Genomic DNA, 19,491 nt, shown 5'->3' on the forward strand with positions numbered 1-19,491 from the left:
CCTCCGCTGGTTTCCCACTCAGATTATGCTATGATTCCTCATTCACTTGGGAAAACACATCCCAGCATGCCCAGTCTAGACCATGCCCTCAGGCCCGGGCTGAGGCTAGGGCTGGGGCTGGGAGAGACCTGGAGGTGCAGGGGCCAGAGCTGAGAGGTGAGTGAGGAAGCTGCTCCTTCAGGAAGGATGCCCCTGAGTGCGGTGCTGAGGTGGGGAGAGGGCAGGGAGAGGACAGGACCAAGAAGCATGCCAAGGCACCCCTGCAGAGGAGCGCAGGCTCTGTCTACAGTTGGGACTGAGGGGGAGACCTGCCCTCTCCAGCCCCACAAGGCTGCCAGTGGGGGCTGAAGGAGACTGCAGAGGGCAGGTGGCCAGCCTCTCAGCCACTCTTGAGCTCCCTACCCTGTTGGCAACTCGTTCATTGTGCTCTGTCCACCACAGACCCCCCCGTGTCTAGCCAGCACCCAGCTTTCAGCAGTGCCAGGGTCACCCCACTCTATTGTCATTCCCCAACCCAGAAGAAGTTGGGGGCTCTGCTGGATGGCCCAGCCACACTCCAGCCTGGGCATGTCCCACCATCTGGTGTGGTCTTGATCATATTCTGTTGTCCTCGTCCCAGCCTGTCCCCAGGGATGACACCCCTGCCAGCATTAGGTGACACTGGCAAGTAGGATAGGACAGGCAACCACAATGCATGCCTGGCCTGAGGACAGGGAATGCTGGCTGTCAGAGCCCCACAGGGGGCATGAGCCTAGAGTTGGCACCACTGACTACAGCATGCTACATGGCCTGTGCATGTTTTGGGCAGGGCTCACCTCCCCATGGCCCCTTTCTCTTTGTGCTACTCTGGACAACCTTATGTGGGCCTAAGGCTTGACATACGCACAAAGGACAAGCACTTTCAGAATCACCTCTCCCATGGCCTGTTGGTGGATGAGGCTAAAGTCAAATCCAAGACCAGGATAGTCATGTGACTCCCACTCCTCCAGGGCAGGGCCTGAAGCAGGTGCTGGCCACAAAGCCTGTCAGAGCAGAGGAGTTCCACTGCCAGCAGCAGCTACGATCACTGTCCGTAGTCTACCTATGGTCACTTCTCTACCTTGGGAAGACCCCAACCTCAGTCCCCTGAGAGAAGTGGCATCCAGTGAGAGCCTGGGCCGGCCCTCCTTGCACTCCTCCCCAAGTCCACCTGCCTCCTCATGCTCCCACAGCCTCCTTCCACGTGGTTTAATTTCAGGCCTCCACACCAGTCCTCCCACCCGCTCTGAGAGCCATCCCCCAACCAGCCTGGCTCCCACTGCCCAGCCAGGAAGAACCTACCCTGGCCTCCGGGGTCCTCTTGCGGCCCGATGCATCCTCCCCTGGACTCTGGGCACCAGGCCTCACCACTGCGCCTCCATCACACACATGGGGATATCATCATATGGGGAACTCACCCCTGCAGACTGTTAGCTCTCCAGGCTTGGCTGAGGGGCTGAGGCCTCCATAAATCCTTCTGGGAGTTTCAGCAGGCTGCCACTGTGTACTCTGCTAGCAGGCCTAGAAGGGCCACCCTGTTTTTCCCATGAAGAAACTCATGGTGGAGAGGGAGCCGTGAGTGCTGGGGATGGGGGCCCAGGTGGGACATCCTGAGGAATGGCTCATGGGACCTCCTCCCCCATTATCCCCACAGGCCTGTGCTGGTTCTCAGGGCAGTGGCCAGCAAGCGGGTTTGGGAGCTCCACTATAGGTCAGCCCGGGTGAGCCCGGGTGGGAGGGGTGCAGGAGGAGCACCTGCTCTGCACTCTACAGCTGGAAACAGCTCAGAAAGGGTGGGCCACCTGTCTGAGATCACACTGCCCAGGGTAGTGGGCCCAGGTGACCCTTCCACAGGTGGCCTCGCCATGCCGGGTGACTCCTGTGAATTTCTCAGTCAACTGGGCTCAGCCCTGGCTCAGACCCCTTCAAGGACTCTCAGAGGTGCTAGGACCAGGACCTCAATGGCCCTCCATGGCCTGTCCATGCTCCTGCCAAGCCACATCCCTTCAAACAATCACAGGTAATAGCCATCCTCACCCCCCTCCACCTGGCTAGTTCCTTAGACCTCGGCCTTTCCCAGTTTCCCAAAGTCCAATCCCCAGTTCCCTGTCCTTACAGCACCATGGTCCTGGGGCATGGCACAGCCACCATTGTGCACACACACTTGGTGTGACTGAGCCTCCCTGGCCTCTGGGCTCCAGGAAGTAATAGGTGGTCTAGCTCATCAGTGTACCTCAGCACCCAGGGCAGACCCTCAGTGCTTGGGGGATGGACGGGTAAACAGGTATCTACTTCATAAAGGAAAGCAAGGTTCAGAGGGAAGCAGATTTCTCAGTGTGCAGGTACCTGGTTCACAGGACTGCAACCCTGGGAGCAATGCTGGAGGTCCCCAGGTCCAATCCAACCCCCTCCCTCAAACATGCCAGGAGTCCCCTGCATGTGCTTCCTGGATGAAGTGGCCCCTCCATGCCCTGGCAACTCTGCCTCCACAATGTTGACACCTGCCTCTTCTGGCATGTCCCCCAAGCACCAGAGAGGCCCTCAGGGAGTAAAGAAGTAGAATGCGCGTGCGCGCGTGCACACACACACACACACACACACACACACGGGAGAAGGCGTTGGTAGCTTCTGGCAAGAAGGCAGACATGCAGAGAGAAGCCTCAGACAGAGCATTTGGAAGAGCAAGGGAAAGGATTGGGGGCGGGGGGTAAGCGGGAGTTCTCATGCTCCTGGGTCCTGGTCTGCAAATTTTCACAGTCAGCCCCTTCTAGGACAAAAAGGAATGAAGTGCTGGTCATTTCAGCCTTAGTGGCCCCCAGAAGAAAGGAAAACATCCAACTAAAGCTATTAACCACTGATGCTATAAAGAGCTTCAGGTGGGACTTTGGGAGGCCGTCCTGCTGGAAGGCAGTCACTGTGGGCACGCTGACCCACCCTGCTCATCTGAGCCTCTCAGCTTGGCATCCTGACTTTGGCTGCCCTGCCTCTGCAATCCTCCCTAGTGACCTACAAACACAGGGTGCTCCCTGTGTACTCCAGATGGAGTGGGTCCACCCAACCATACCAGGGCCAAAATGTCACATCTTCCTGGCATGTCCTGCCCCTCTTGTCAACCCCGTGGAGCCTGCTGATCCCCAGCACCCCAGCTCCAGTATCACTTCCCCTTTCAAACCTTCCAGGACTAAACCCCACCTGGAAACAGGCCTTCCTCCCTCTCCCCTGAACACTGAGCACACAGCTTGTCTGTCCCAGCTGCTCCCTGTGGACCCAGGATGCCTGTGATGGACGACAAATAAACATCAGTCCAAAGCACCTATGGAGGCATGTGCAGGATGCCACATTTCCCAAAGCACAAATCCACGTGAGCCCTGAGAAACGATGTCCACACTGCTTCCAGGTACAAAAGGCAGCCCAAGATGCACATGATGTGCATCTTTAGGGTCCCAACAGGCAACTGCTGCCCGCTCCAGACAAGGGCCCAAACTGACGTGATTCAGAACCCCCTTCTCACCCAGGTGCTTGCTCTTTGCAGGGCATGGCCTGGGCACTCCCAGCCCCAGGATTCCCCAGTACCAAGGCCCATCCACCAACAGACTAGAAAACAAGACTGACTGAGGCCTGACTTCTCTTTCCCCTGCTGATCCTGAGGCCCATCCTGGCCCAGCCTCCTCTCACTTGCTCAAAGGCACTGGCCCCCACCCTCACCCCAAAGCCAGTTCTACTCTCCCTCTCTCTCTCTCTCTCTCTCTCTGCCAGTGACCATCGTAAAACACACTGGGACAGCCCCCTCCTGTCCTGCACCCTGCAGCAGTTGCCTGCTGCTCAGAGAAAAAGCCCCGACTCTTTCACTTCCCTCCTGACTTCTACTTCCCAGTCACTTTCAGAAAAAGTCCTCTCTTCTCCCAGGCTCTCTGCTGCCTGGGTGCCTTCCTGCCGCTTCTAACCAAGCAAGGCCCTGCCCCACCCCTCAGACATGCAGCCGCCTGCCAGTTGGCATGCACCAAAGCCCCGACCCACCCACACACAGGCCCCCGCTTGCTGGACCAGCAGCAACTCACCTACCCGGCTCTCTACCCTGAGGGGCCTGGCGCCTCCGCTCTTAAACACAGAGGTGCTTTCATCCACCAAGCTTGGCACCACCGCCAGCCTGACTAGTCCAAGGCAGTCCCTCCCAGGTACCACTGGTCCCAATGTTCCCAGAACCAAGCCAGGTCCAGCTGCATTTTCTTAAGGCCCAACAACAAGAATTAGACAAACTAGGAAAGAAGGGAATTTATTACCACAACCGGATACAGGAAGAAGACCAGAGATAATTCCACAGACCAACTCAAAGTCTTACAATTTTCTTGGTGTCTACATAGGTTGGGGTTATGGGCATATGTGCAGTACAGCAATCACCTAAGTCTACTGGCAACTAATTTTGTTTCAAGTAGAAGGTCAGAGACAAAAAAAAAAAAATGCTTGCGAAGTCCAATTGAAAGGGGCCCAGTAGCTTTAAGGCCTGCCTACTGTGCTACCAGAGTGATTATTACAATCTTAACTCCTTTACAGCTTGGTCTGGAGAGCTGCCTTAGACTCTCCAATGAATCTATTCAAACAGCTGCCTCTCCTACCTTGACTTGTCTCAGACTGTGTTGACCCAAGACAGGTCCTGGCACTAGGAATGTAAAACCGTTCCCATTATTTTGGCTTGCTCCAGCAAGGGAGAAGCCCACGCAAGGCTCCTGCTGACCATGTTTCATTTCTAGCTTTGATGCCTGGGCACCGATTTCCCTAGATTTAACTATTTGCTCAGTGTTAAGGCATCGCTGTGGAAATTTGTCTGTAACTGGGATGCTATGCAGGCCCGTCTGTGTGACTGTCAGGGAGAACTGTCCTGTCACACGAAGGACACAGCCCTAGGGGTCTTTTCTTCATAGCCCAAAGAAGCTGCAGGAAACCCATCCTAGCGGGACAAAGACCAATGCAGGGTCAGTCCCCATAGCCAGGTGAGGGAAACAGGCTGGACGTGGGCCTCCTCCCCTTGGGCCTGACTTGTGACAGGGAAGCCAATGCAAGGAGCAGCAGCAGGGAGGGTCACCACAGTCCTGTCCTACGGGCGGGCTTCCTTCCAGTGGGTGGGGAGCGGGTACTCCTGCCAGACCAGCCTGGCTTCCACGGTTCCAGGGACCGTGTTCCCCCCAGCCCAGTCCCCGCACCCCACTCCTTAGCTTTATGACTTCATTTGCTGAAGTCACCCAGAGACAATGCTGAGTGTTCCACCCAATCCTCCCAAGCCGAGACCAGCCCAGCCAGACACCTCCCAGTAGCGTAAATGAAGACAATGCCTGCTGGCCCACGTGGTGGGGGGATGTAGACGGCAGTGGCGCCAGCCGCTCCTGGCACCATGGACGATGCCACAGTCCTAAAGAAGAAGGGTTACATCGTGGGCATCAATCTCGGCAAGGGTTCCTACGCAAAAGTCAAATCTGCCTACTCTGAGCGCCTCAAGTTCAATGTGGCTGTCAAGATCATCGACCGCAAGAAAACGCCCACCGACTTTGTGGAGAGGTTCCTTCCTCGGGAGATGGACATCCTGGCAACTGTCAACCACTGCTCCATCATTAAGACCTACGAGATCTTTGAGACTTCTGACGGGCGGATCTACATCATCATGGAGCTCGGCGTCCAGGGCGACCTCCTTGAGTTCATCAAGTGCCGGGGGGCCCTGCACGAGGATATGGCGCGCAAGATGTTTCGACAGCTCTCCTCGGCCGTCAAGTACTGCCACGACCTGGATGTCGTCCACCGGGACCTCAAGTGCGAGAACCTTCTTCTCGACAAGGACTTCAACATCAAGCTGTCTGACTTTGGCTTCTCCAAGCGATGTCTGCGGGACGGCAATGGACGCATCATCCTCAGCAAGACCTTCTGTGGGTCGGCGGCGTATGCGGCCCCCGAGGTGCTGCAGGGCATCCCCTACCAGCCCAAGGTGTATGACATCTGGAGCCTGGGCGTGATCCTCTACATCATGGTCTGTGGTTCCATGCCCTACGACGACTCTGACATCAGGAAGATGCTGCGTATCCAGAAGGAGCACCGTGTGGACTTCCCGCGCTCCAAGAACCTGACCTGCGAATGCAAGGACCTCATCTACCGCATGCTGCAGCCTGACGTCAGCCAGCGGCTCCACATTGACGAGATCCTCAGCCACTCGTGGCTGCAGCCCCCCAGGCCCAAAGCCATGTCTTCTGCCTCCTTCAAGAGGGAGGGGGAGGGCAAGTACCGTGCTGAGTGCAAACTGGACACCAAGCCAGGCTCAAGGCCTGACCACAAGCCCGACCACAAGCTTGGAGCCAAAAACCAGCACCGGCCGCTGGTGGTGCCCGAGAACGAGGACAGGATGGAGGACAGGCTGGCCGAGACTTCCAGGGCCAAAGACCATCACATCTTCGGAGCGGCGGTGGGGAAAGCGAGCACCTAGCATGGTGACAGCCCCATCATGTGCAGTGGGGGCGGGGGGTAGGGGGCGCGTGGCGCAGTTGGCCTTCACATAAACTAAGTAGGCAGGTAGGATCTGAAGAAGGCACAGGTGCAAGTAAAATTCGTCAATTAAACCACTATTTTGATTACATTCCATTAGCTTTCTTCCACTTAGTAGCAAAGACGTTCCTTACTGACCACCAAATAAACCACAGGGTGTGTACAAGCATCGAGAGTGCCCAGTGAGGAGTGTTTTTCTCTGGGACTCGGCCAGCCGCCCCAGCTGACGCACAGTGGTCTCCAGCCTAGGATCACAGGACAGGTGCTCAGGCACAGGCAGACTCACGGTATGGCCTGGCCTAGTGGGGGATGAGAGGGCCTCTGCCAGGGTCCACCCACCAGGCCCACACTGTCTCCCTCTGACCTAGCCCCATCCCCATTGCCCCGGGGCTGGCCAGCTCCAAAGGTCTACAGCTCCCCCTGGCCTCCTGTAGTTCAGCCTGCTCTGACCTGCCCCCACTCCCTCACAACCGCTCCCTCAGCATCCTCCTCTTCCTCCATTTCCCAGTCATTTGAGATTTCTGTCCTCAGCCCTCAAGTTCCCTGCCTTGTCCTCCAGGGGCAGCCTCAGCTGAGACCTCACCTCCCCTGTGCCCTACCTGACCAGTGGCCCTGTAAGCTGCTCAGCAGCCCTTGGTGATGGTGCACTGGTTGGTCTTTCGTGCTTCCTGCTGGGTCACCCACTGCTCCCAAAGCATGCAGCCCATTTGCCAGCCAAGTGCTTGAGGTGGTCAGCACCTAGACCGCGATCCTCCCCACTCCCTTCCCACTTCCTAGGGACTCCCTTGAGGTAACACCCACCCTTTCCTATGGGATAAAGCACCAAAGGCCCCACCTTCCCCACCTATTAACAGTCCCAGCCTGATCTGTCCAGCACCCCTACATCCACCTGCAGGTCCCAAGGCACATCTAGCACCCCAGGAACCTGCAGGAACTCACTGTCGAGGAGCACAGGTTAGCAGTGGCCCCAAGCAGGTGGCAGAGTCAGGTTCTGCACCGGCCTCCAGAGAACTTTGGCCCTTAGGGAAGGAGTGAGGGGACCAGAGAAGATCGCCTAGCACAGGCTGGGCACACACAAAGCAGGAAAGACCCCAGTGTGAGTAGAGGCCAGGTGTGTCCCTGAGCAGCAAGACCCCCCACCCTGAGGGCACAATCTGTGACCTCCACTTGAGTCCTCACCTTGTCACTCCCACCAATAGGAGCCAGACCTTGGTCTTGGGCCCAGCTGGGCCTCTCTACCACCACAGGAAGCAGGCCCAGTCCCCCACTAAAACACAAGGCCACCAGGCTCCTAAGGGTCTGGCACCTACAACCTCGGCCCATGGCCAAGTGCGTCCACAGTGCACAGGGCACATGCCAGGTCTGCATGGAGCCTGGGGCCCATGTTACTATTACCTGGGTGTTCCTACTGGTGGGACTGACAAGGTGAGGCCAAGGCCAGCAGCATAAGACAGGCAGTGCCTATAACAGAGGGCTGAGCAGAAGGGCAGGAAGATGGGACAGTCCCACCCCATCTGAGCTGGAAGCCAGGTGCTAGGAGAAGGTGACAGCTGAGGTCACCTGATATGCACTCCCAAACACTCCTATAACCAGTGCACCTCACAGCAGGCAAGCCCAGCTTGGAGGCTGCAGAGCTGGGCCCAGAGCCGCAGGTGAACCTGAGCGGTATAACTTCCAAGGGCTCCATCTCTCCTTCACATTATCCCCAGAGGAGCAGAAAGCACTGGAGGATGTGTGTGACCTCAGCTCAGAATGCAGGTTCCGGGTGCTGCAGAAAGCAATGCCAGAGTCACCCGGAGCTCCCACAGCCACCCCACCTGCAGCTTCCTTGCCTGGGGGGCCCCTCGCTTTAAGCCCTGCAGTCCTGAGACGTGATGCAGGCCCCAGGGCAACCCTGGGGCTTGTGTGGGGAGCAGGACGGAGAGGAGATCCCACCAGACTGTACCAGGTGTTCTTTAATGACAGTTCAAGGGGCCGATTAAGTAGCAAACAGCTTGGCAAGGCCCTGGGGTGTGCGTCCTGTGCCAGCCTGTGCCAACCTGGCCCCAGCACAGTCCCCTTTTCCAGTGGCTCCTGGCAAGGTCAACAGCTTCTGGCCCAGGCCTGGGTCCTGAGAAGGCTGGAGTCCTCTGCTGGGTGGACAGCTGCCCTGCAGATTCCATGAAGTGTCCATGGGCCCAGCCCCAGGCCTGGCTCTAAAAGAAGTCCGAAGCTTTGCGCCGGGCAGGGAGCTGCAGCAGGTTGTCTGTGATGGAGGCCGGGTCCTGCGTGAGGGGGGTGCGTGTGGCAGAGCCAGGTGCTGGTGTGCTTGTGGGGGTCTGCAGTCCACTGGCTGGGGTCTTGAGGTGGGTGGAGCGTGCTGGGGATGGTGTGTAGCTGGCCCGTAGGGCCCGGTCTGTGTACTTGCTGGCTGTCCTGCTCACAAGGCGCTGTAGGGCTGGGGACATGGCTGGGCTCAGGCCTTTGGGGGTGAGGCTGGGGTGGAGGGATGGGCAAGAGAGGCAGGGTTAGGTGGGTGGAGAGCTGCCGGCAGTAGGGCCTCCCTCAGCTCCCAGGAAGAGCCTGGGCAGAGACACAGCCACTCTGGGCTGAGGACGGCACTGCCTGGCAAGGTGCAAGTACCGGGGAGCCCCGAGGTCAAATGGCAGCGCTCAGGTCAAATCTGAGGTCAAACAGCATGCTGTCCTAGCTGTGAGGGCTGGGGTAGACCCCCAGTCCTCTGAGAGTTGGAGTCCCCACCCCTCTCCAAGGGGAACGATGACACTCTCCACAGGGCTGATGAAAGCTCCCAGCAGGACCACACACCTAAAGGTGCCTCTTAGGGACGGGCCAAAGAGGATGTGGAGGAAAGAGAAGATGGAGGGGCCCTCGTCCTGTCCATGTGTGGCCAAGCTCTGGGTAAGAGAAGCTGCCACAGCCCCCACTGCAGAACCCCGTGGACCTGCCCTGGACTCTGCCACATGGTCCACACCTCCACACCGTCAAGGCAAAGGCTGAACAGGAGCAGGCCAGGGCCACCCTTCCACTTCCCCACCAGCCAGGCAGCCCCTCACCTGGCCAGGTTCTCCGTCACTCTCCGCAAGGCTTCCTGCTTCTTGGCCCGGTTCTTGGCAGCGGCCTCATTGGCCATCTTCAGCCCGAGCCGTTCCCTGCGGCCTGGCTCCAGGATCTATAAGGGATCAGACATGTGGGTAGCTGTGCCAGGCCTGCCACATGGTAGTCCCTCACACAGAGAGTCACTGTTGTGGGCGCCAGCCTCTCCCTGTGGCCTACACAATCCCCACAACCCACCATCAATTCCCTCTAAAAGCCCCTCCAAAGCCCCCAGCCCCACCTGCCCTCTCCAGGGGCCAGCACTCCTTACCTGTCTTCGTATCCCTCCCAAAGCCATGACCTCTGACAATCTCTCAGGAAAAAGAGTGTCTGTTTTAATGTTTCCCTAATTCTCAGAATGAACTTCTCTGTCTTTATTGGCCCTGTCTATTTCGGGTGCAGATTCCCTGTGTGTCTGTGGCCTAGTTTGCCCTCAAGGGACTGATTTTCCTTTTCTGCTTCTGTCACTCAGAAGACCCTCACCTGCGTCGTCAACTGCACTATGCCATGCACGTATGTTTTCAGTTATTTGCATTAGTTTCATTTATAATATTTTCTGCTGTATTTGTCATCTTTGTGATTTCTTCCTTTTCCTTTTATGTTTAGAAGGTTCTTCCTAAGATTAGACTACACGCTGGGAGTGGTGGCTCACACCTGTAACCCCAACACTCTGGGAGGCCAAGGTGGGAGGATCACTTGTACTCAGAAATTGGATACCAGCCTGGGCAACATAACAAGACCTCATTTCCATACAAAAAATTTAAAAAAATTAGCCGGGTGTGGTGGTGTGTGCTGTTGGTCCCAGCTAATCAGGAGGCTGAGGCTGGAAGGTCACTTGAGCCCAGGAGTTCAATGCTACAGTGAGCTATAATTGCACCACAGCTCTCCAGCCTGAGCAACAGAGTGAATCCCTAACTGTTTTTTAAAAAAAAAAAAAAAAAAAAAAAGGTCAGGTGAGGTGGCTTACGCCTGTAATCCCAGCACTTTGGGAGGCCAAGGTGGGCGGATCACAAGGTCAGGAGTTCAAGACCAGCCTGACCAACATGGTGAAACCCTGCCTCTACTAAAAATACAAAAATTAGCCAGGTGCGGTGGCACATGCCCGCTGTCCCAGCTACTCAGGAGACTGAGGGAGGACAATCACTTGAACCCAGGAGGTGGAGGTTGGAGTGAGCCAAGATTGTGCCACTGCACTCCAGCCTGGGTGACAGAGTGAGACTCCATCTCAAAAAAGTAATAATAATAATAATAGTTAATAAATAAAAATTTAAAAATCAAACTAAATACTTGCCATTTTTTTTTCCTGGTTGTTCTTTGGTTATTGTTTTTACAGGTAACCTTTCCGCTTTTCCAGAATATATGCTGCTATGCATCCGAAGGACTCAGCTTCTCTCATGTCTAAATACTCTGCTATTCAGTGCAATTTGACTTGCCATCTTTATCAGCCCCTAAGTTCTGACTTGGATCATGGTTTGTTTCAGAATTTTTTTTTCTGTCAGCCTGGAGGCTCAAGCAGCAGCAGCAGGCAGCACCTCGGAAGCACCTTGGCCCTTGCCTTGAGCTCACATTTGACAACACAGCACCCTCTTCATTATCCCTCCTGTACGTTTGCCTTGGTTATGCTTGCATCCCAGACAGAATTTAGAACCAAGGTAACCAAAACCTCTGCCCACGTTTTGTCTGCACGTGGGTTACCTCTACTAAGTACTCTAGGGGAAAGCCCTGCAGTGGTATAGGGAGGCCACAAAGAGCCTCCCCTGGTCTGTGCCGAGCCTCACACACTCCACCCTGACCACTCCTACAACACCAGGCTTGAGCCGTGTAATCCAGTGTGCCCCAATCGTGTTCTGTAACCAGGGGCCTTCCTCTGCAAGCACACAGCCACATCCCATGGCCCTCAGGCCTGCAGAGCTCCTTACGTGCCTGTGACCATCCTGCTTCATTCACAAACAGCACCCGGCCTCTAGGATTCAGAGGACCCAAGCCACACTTTACCTTGGTGTCTCAGCCCTCACCCCCCCAAATCCCTCTGTGACAGGCCCACCTACCCACCCACACCTGCCTTTGGCACCTGGCCTTCAGAAAAGTCAACACTCTGCCTGTCAGCAGCTGGGGGTCAATCCCAGTGCTCAATCCTGAGCCACAGGCACTCAGGGCTCCGGAGGCATCCACACTGAGTCACACACTGTTCCCCCATCACCACAACCCACCTTGAAAGCTGGCCCTGGTGTCCTGTCCACGTAGGGGGTTTCCGAACCTTCAACTCTCAAGGGTGTGTTCTCAACCTCCCCCCAGGTCATCATTGGGGACTCATTCACACCTGCAGACAAAGAGCCCAAAACCACTTCAGGACAGAGGACTCAGCTGGGGTCCCCACCGCCCTCACCTCCAGTCACATCCAGTTCACCCGATGTGCATCCCAACTAATAAGAAGGCAGGCAGCTAGCCCTCTCTCCTTCCCCTGGACTCTGGAACACTGGCACCTCCATCCTTCGAAAGGGAAATGCCAAGGTCCCAGTGGGCCCGAGGAGGGCTCAGGGCCCTACAGCTACATACTTAGCCTATAAGCCTCTGGGAGGTCTCCCCTAATCACGCAGGAGGAGACACTCAGGCCTTCCAGGGCTCCCAAACCTCCTAGAACCCCGTGCAAACCTGTGGTGCCTTCACATGCCCTGACCTGTGACGCAGCACTAGCACCCGAGAGCACAGAGGCCAGAGTGCAGGAGGGGTACCCACACATGCCACAGGACCAAGTGAGTCTCACCTGCCCCCTGAGGTGCCAAGCCTCCCTCCCTGCAGTGCTAAGCAGACTTAGACTCATAAGCACTGTGCACACACCCCCCTACCCCACCTGCTGACATCACAGTAAGGACCAGGACAAGACACATCATCCCAGGATGTCTCAGGTCAGGTATAGCCCACCTACGGCCCTGAGTAGCCTGGACACCCGGCCTCTAGGGCCTTGTACAGACAGAAGACCAGGTCCCAGAGTTACACAAAGTATGAGGCAGGCCAGGTGGAGGCCAGGAGTGGCCAGGGCCGACTGAGAAGCCCACCTCCCTCAGGGAGTCCCAGCAGTGGGACCACTTGCCAGTGTGCACTTTTCCTCACCAGGGGCAGGAGAAGGAGTGGCAACAAATCCAAATCCACCCACTCGGGGGGATTCCTGGGGGATCAGCTCCTTGCCATCGGGGCCCACCTTGCCCTGTTTGTGCTGGAACAAGCAGAGAGGCTGGCATTAGGGGGAACCACAGTCCACAATCAACAGCTGGCTGGTGGGCAAACACAAAAGAACATGCTGGAAACACTTCCTCCCATCAGGGCAAGGCTGGGGCTCTGGCTGGCAGCCTCCTTGGAGAAAGAAAGGGGAGGCCCCTGCCCCAACCCCCCCAAAAGACCTTGAGGGCCTGTCAAAGTGGGCACCCAAGTGAGAGAAGCCCCCTCCTCCCAACCAGGGAGGTGACAGGGCCTCAGCTTGAGCTGCACCTAACTCGGGGACTCCAGAGGATGCTGACTCCAGGCCCCTGCTGGGGGCAATGCCGATGAGAGAACTTAGGCTCTAGCCTCTTCCTGCCTTCCCCACTTCCACCCCGTGACCGCCACAGTCACTGTCAGAGTATCCACTCGTCTTGCTCCCAGACTCAGAAAGCCTCTGCTCTCTGCCAACCCAGGGGCTGTCCCACCTCAGCCACCCGCTGGTGCCAGGATCCCTCTGCTGCTCGCTGGCTTCCCTGCCTGGTGGGTGGGCGTGCAGCTGCCAGCCTGGGCTCACACCCAGCAGCCTCTTTTCTCTCATGCCCCTGCCATCAAGGGAGCTGGCACAGATCTAGACCTATAGAATGTGTGTGACCAACGCAGTGTTCAATAGAAGCCCACAGGGACTGAGGAAAGACTCGGGACCCCTGCTGCACAGGGCCCCAGATGGTTCCACTCACTGAGCTCCACCAAGCTCAAGGAGATGGGAGAGATCTGCCTGCCCCCTGGCAGCCCTGCCCCTGCTGACCCGCCCGCTCACCTGGGCATTGAGGGCGGCCGCCTGCTGGAGCTGGCACCTGCTCAGGGCTTGGCTGAAGGGGTCCCTAAGGAAGCGCGTATTCTTATGCACCACCTGCCGGGGCTTCTTAAACAGCTGCTCCTCATCAGGGACACCTGGCAGATGAAGCAAAGGTAGCAGCAGGTGTCAGAAGGGCAGAGCCTGAGGAGCAAGAGGAGCTCACTTCTCAGGCAAGTCACTCCCAGATGAACAGAAGCATTGAGCTAAGCACAGGCCCTGGTGGCGCTGGAGAGGGCTTCACTCACTGCTGACTTCACACAGACCTGTCCACCCTGAGACAGACCAGTACCCCTAGGAGGCCCAAACTGCAAGGGGGCACAGACATACACACCTGGAAGGCTGCTCCAAACACAGAGCCAGACACACGCAGTTCTACCCGACACCTCCCCATCTGGCTGCCGGGCCTGCCCGCTTACCCTCTGGATAGTACATGAGGGAATTCTTGGCCTTGTACTTCCAGGTCTCCACACCGGCCTGGCTGCTCTTGATGGCCTGGCGCTCTGCTGACGGGAGTTCGAGATTATCTTTCTGCCTCTTCAATCACATAAGGAAAAGTGATGGTCAGAGATGCTCCTGAGCATTGTGCCCATGGCCCTGGGGATTCCCCCACCACCACAGAGGGTGCTTATGCCTATGTGACATCCCAGGTCCCAGAGATACCTTCTCAAACTCCTCCTCAGCCTGGTAGAGCCAAGCATGGCGTGCCCTGCTCCTCTCCTTGGCCACCTCCATGATCTCCTGGAAGGAGGCATTGTCCTCACTCGTGTAGCGGCTCAGGAAGACATCCAGGCTGGGCAGTGGTTCCTTCTCCTCCTCCTCTCCAGCCTCTCCTCCTTAGGGGTTGCAAAAGGGGAAACACAGCACCATATATAGCATAAGTACCCTTTGTAGTCAGGAAAGAGGAGGACACCGAGGCCAGGAATCACAGCCCCCAACATGCAGGGCTGGAATTCTCTCCCTGGTCCTGGCTTCTGTCCATGAGAGCCCACACTCCCAAGGACTCCTCATGGGGGTAGAATCCCCACACCCCGACTGCCCAGAGAGCTCTCAAATGGTGCCCTACAGACGCAGGACCAGCTTCACTCATTGCTGGATGCCAACGGAATTATGTGGTCTGATTCAGACTAGAGAGAGCAATACAGGTGTTAGAGCAAGAGCTCACGATCACAAGCAGGCTCCTCCCCCACCAGAATGGTGCCAGGCCTGTGAGATGGACTTCCAAATCCCCTGGGGCTCTCCCTCACTTAGGATTTCTTACCTTAACCACTCTTCCCTTCCGACAGGTACTGGGAAGGGAAGAGTGGTTAAGGTAAGAAATCCTAGGGAGATCATTCTGACCTGAAAGCCAGCCCTACTTCCAGGGACCCTCTATGACCCAGTGCTCTGGATGGGGCCTCACAGGTGCTAAGTCACAACCCCAAACACCCCCATAGCAACCCTGCCACCATGGAGAGTGGCGCCCCCACTGAGGTGGTGCCCTGGTGCTGCAAACTTCAGTGGGGCCACCTTTGCTTTCAAGTCTAGTGACAGTCCAGACCACCTGCTACATGTGAGGCTGTGCACAAAGCTCAGTGGCTACAAGTTCAAGATCCATGATTCCCAGGATGAGGACGGGGTCAGAGAGGTGAGTACTGAAACCCCCTTCCACCCCTGACCATCTCCGAGACCTGCAGAAGTAACTGCCTTTCTGAGTCTCAGTTTCCTCACCTATAAACGTGATGATGGTTCCTACCACTTAGGTCCTAGAAAGGATTCCTCCACTTTCTGGCATGTAAGGTGTACAGGTATTAAAAGTCTGCAAATTGGCTAGGCATGACAGCTTATGCTTATAATCCTAGCATTTTGGGAGGCCAAGGTGGGAGCATCATTTGAACTCAGGAGTTTGAGACCAGCCTGGCCAACATAATGAAACTCTATAAAAACTAAAAAAAAAAAAAAAAAATAGAAAGAAAAAAAATCCACAAATTGTTCTGTGATGCAGAAGCTACACTTCAACAGATAATCAAGCTTTAAGAGCAACAAGGACTGTGTTAATGGCCAATCTTTTTCGTAAAGCAAAAAATATCACATTTGTGCAAACATATAACACATGTGCTACTCCAGCATACTGGGCTCTAGAAACTGAGAGGAAAGAGCGTGTGCATTGACAGACTCTGCCGCTGAAAAGACTGACCGACCATTCCGAAGTCCCATGGCAGAACACATTCAACAGGATTCGGGGTGCCCTTTCCTAAATGGACTCCCCCATCAAGTCACGATGTTACCATACAGACCTGTGTGTCCCAGCAAACATGCTGAAGATGACACTTGTTTCATCTGTTCCACGTGTATCTGTGGAAGGTCCACAACACCACGTGCGCTGTTCTCAACACAGAGCATACAGATGAAAGCAAGACAAAGTTTCTGGAAGGGATGCCAATTAGGGAAAAAGAGCCATAAACAGAAACATCTTTAAAAAGCTATGTCTTAGCCGGGCATGGTGGCTCATACCTGTAATCCCAGCACTTTGGGAGGCCAAGGCAGACGGATCATCTGAGGTCAGGAGTCCAAGAATAGCCTGGCCAACATGGCGAAACCCCGTCTCTACTAAAAATACAAAAATTAGCTGGGCGTGGTGGCACGTGCCTGTAATCCCAGCTACTCGGGAGGCTGAGGAGGAAGAATTGCTTGAACCCGGGAGGTGGAGGTTGCAGTGAGTCGGGATTGCACCACTGCACTCCAACCTGGGTGACAGAGTAAGACTCTCTGTCAAAAAATAAAAAGTAAAGGATAAAATAAAATGTTACATCTTGTGAAAAACCAAAGCCAGGCTGGAAGCCACAGAGCACCAGGAGTGTTGTGATTTACAATGTCAGGTCAAGAAAGGTTTCTCTGAATAGGTAACATCTATGAGGAGATCTATAGGAAGACAGGCATGGAGCTATGCAGTGATCTGAGGAAGTGCCCAACATGAAGGAAACAAATGGAGAGGCCCTGAGGCATCTTCCAGATAGTGACAAAGGGGCCTTCCAACATCCATGAAGCCCACAGGGCAGGGCTGGAACACAGCAGAGAAGCCACCGAGAGCTGGTGAGAGTCCCATTTCCCAGAAGTGAGCCATGTGTGGGAGCTGCACCCAGATGTTCTACCTCTTACACCAATGTCCTTTGACTTCACAGGATGCTATTAGGAACGACCCCTCAGGGACAAGATGACCTGCAGCCCTCTGGACCACCCCCTCAGGACCTGACAGGATAAGATTTCCAGGCCATGTGACTGAAAGAGGGCATCCTCACTCACCATCCTCCAGGCCTCGGCCCCGGGGCCTGGGCTTGTTGCCCACCACTCCAGTACCTGCATGCACCTCAGGGGTTTCAAACGTGGCTGGAGTCACATCTAGGGGAAGAGGGTAGTTAAGAATCAGAGCGAGCCTGAGGCAACAGTTCAGCAGGCTTTTCCCTCTCTGCCACCCACAGGGTCCTCATACAGGGTGGTGGGGGCTCCCGGGACATCTTGCCCAAGGCAGAGCCAAATTTGATGGCAATCTGGCGCATCCGTTCCAAGTCTCCATTCTCCTCGGCTTCCAGGTACTCCTTCTGTGCTTGCAGCTTCTCCACATCAGGAAAGAAATCCCTTTGGATGACTGTCTGGAGGCCCTGCCAGGAGAGATCAGAACGAAAGTCAGAGCTGCTGTCTAGGTGCTCCTGCCTCACAGTCCACTCCTGTACATGCTAAGGCCCTTGCTGAACCTCCTTCAAATTCTGTTTCCCCAATGATTGGGGCTGGCTTGAGGGAGCCTGAGGGTAGTTTCTAGCAAGGCTGCACATCCCACATGGTAGCCATGCTACGATCTCTAACATTATACTAAACACTCCTCTAATGTCTGTGAAACCCTTCTGTCTCACCCTTGCTAACTGGTCATTCTCATTTTCCATTGCTGGCTTCCCACCAGCCAGACCAATGTGGGTGCTGTCATTTTCATTCCACACATGACTTTCTATTTCCATTCTAAACCTTTTTTCCTGGCAGGGCATAATGGCTCATGCCTGTAATCCCAGCACTTTGAGAGGCTAAGAAGTCAGGAGTTGGAGACCAGCCTGACCAACATGGTGAAACCTTGCCTCTACTAAAAACACAAAAAAGTAGCCGGGTGTGGTGGCGGGTGCCTGTAGTCCCAGCTACTTGGCAGGCTGAGGCAGGAGAATGGCTTGAACCCATGAGGCAGGGGTTGGTTGCAGTGAGTCAAGATCTCGCCACTGCACTCCCCCCTGGGCGACAAAGCAAGACCGTCTCAAAAAATAAAATAAAATAAAATAAAATAAGAATAAACCTTTTCCTAACTTCAGCCAGTCACTACCAACGGTTGAGATTCTCAAGTCTGCACCTCCCCCTAGACCTTGCTCCTGAGCTGCAAATCTAGGCAACCAGTCGCCGGTTAAAACCACCCATCTGCATATCCCAAAAGGTGTCCCGAATTAAAGAGGCCTAAAACCAAACTGACTTCCGCCAATCCCCATGTCAGCTTCTGTTTGCTTGTGGTGGACCAGAACCTACTTCAAGGAGCCACGGAGGTCCACTCACTCGAGATGCTGTCACAACTGCTGTCTCTTTCGAGGAACCCCAGCGTTCATACGTGCTGCCACTGCTCTTTAGAAAGCCCTCTTTGTCACCACCCTTCCAGTATGTCAAACTCCTACTCTCACTTTTTTTTTTTTTTTTTTTTTGAGACGGAGTTTCGCTCTTGTTACCCAGGCTGGAGTGCAATGGCGCGATCTCGGCTCACCGCAACCTCTGCCTCCTGGGTTCAGGCAATTCTCCTGCCTCAGCCTCCTGAGTCGCTGGGATTACAGGCACGCACCACCATGCCCAGCTAATGTTTTGTATTTTCAGTAGAGACGGGGTTTCACCATGTTGACCAGGATGGTCTCGATCTCTTGATCTCGTGATCCGCCCGCCTCGGCCTCCCACAGTGCTGGGATTACAGGCGTGAGCCACCGCGCCCGGCCTGCTCTCACTTTTTAACAGCAAACCTTATTTCCCTGACCCCCATCTCATACAGAGGGCCGCTCCCTCTTTTTCCTGACAACACTGCTACAAGCCTCCTCCACCAAAGACGTCTTCCTCTTCTCTGTTTACTTGGCTCGTGGGACCGTCCACTCCCCAAAGACAGGGACTCCGGCTGCTCCACTTCCATGAGGAGACGGAGTGTCAAGATCCGAGACAGGGAACCCAAGGGGAGCGGGAAGCAGGGGAGGGGCCCAGAAGCCGCCGGCGTCCGCACCGAGGTCATACCTCGATATACTCTTCCTCGTCCAGTACCCTCTGCTTGCTCGTCACAGCCCCAGCCTCTCCAGCCTCGCGCTTCCTCGGGGGTCTGGACGCGGCGGGGAGCAACAAAGACGAAGCTGATGCGCCGGGTGTCTCCATCACCAACTCAGGAAAACGCCCGGGCGTCGTCTGCGCGTCACAGGGTGAAGGGGGCGGAACTGCACCATCTGCGCAGGCGTCTTCAATTGTTGGCCAATGGGAAAGCTGTGGGTCTAGAAGGCCAGCCCCGGCAGCGTATAGACGTCACTAAAAATGCTAGACCTTATGGGAGTTGTAGTATTTGTCCTGCCTCCCCCGCTACTCATGCTTGTCAATGCTGTGAACACGAGGGGGCGTTGTGGCGTTGGGGTTGAGGTACGGGCTATGGAGCATGTCCTTCATGCCAGAAATTCTAGTCCTGCAGGGCCCAAAGGCTTTTTAGATTTCCAATTTCCCACAAATAAGCACTACGAATGCTTCGAGATTATTCAACAAAAATACACTCCAGAAAATTGCTT

General features: G+C 55.5%; 2 protein-coding genes across 2 annotated transcripts; one reads left to right on the forward strand and one right to left on the reverse strand.

The window, feature by feature from the left end:
• Nucleotides 1–4,275: 4,275 nt before the first annotated feature.
• Nucleotides 4,276–19,179, reverse strand: ESS2 (ess-2 splicing factor homolog). Its single transcript, XM_032271424.1, has 10 exons — nt 18,959–19,179; nt 17,154–17,322; nt 16,967–17,062; nt 14,348–14,520; nt 14,104–14,221; nt 13,649–13,782; nt 12,745–12,847; nt 11,844–11,953; nt 9,594–9,709; nt 4,276–9,015 (listed from the first exon to the last, which is right to left on the reverse strand). The coding sequence occupies exons 1-10, from the start codon at nt 19,091–19,093 to the stop codon at nt 8,736–8,738; spliced, it is 1,434 nt and encodes a 477-aa protein (XP_032127315.1). The 5' UTR covers nt 19,094–19,179; the 3' UTR covers nt 4,276–8,735.
• Nucleotides 4,639–6,631, forward strand: LOC116544816 (testis-specific serine/threonine-protein kinase 2). Its single transcript, XM_032271425.1, has one exon. It carries the CDS (start codon nt 5,405–5,407, stop codon nt 6,479–6,481), a length of 1,077 nt encoding a protein of 358 aa, XP_032127316.1. The 5' UTR covers nt 4,639–5,404; the 3' UTR covers nt 6,482–6,631.
• Nucleotides 19,180–19,491: the final 312 nt, after the last annotated feature.

The sequence above is a fragment of the Sapajus apella genome, unplaced genomic scaffold (genome assembly GCF_009761245.1).
Source record: "Sapajus apella isolate SASKATOON/1434 unplaced genomic scaffold, GSC_monkey_1.0 scaffold231, whole genome shotgun sequence".
NCBI lineage: Eukaryota > Metazoa > Chordata > Mammalia > Primates > Cebidae > Sapajus > Sapajus apella.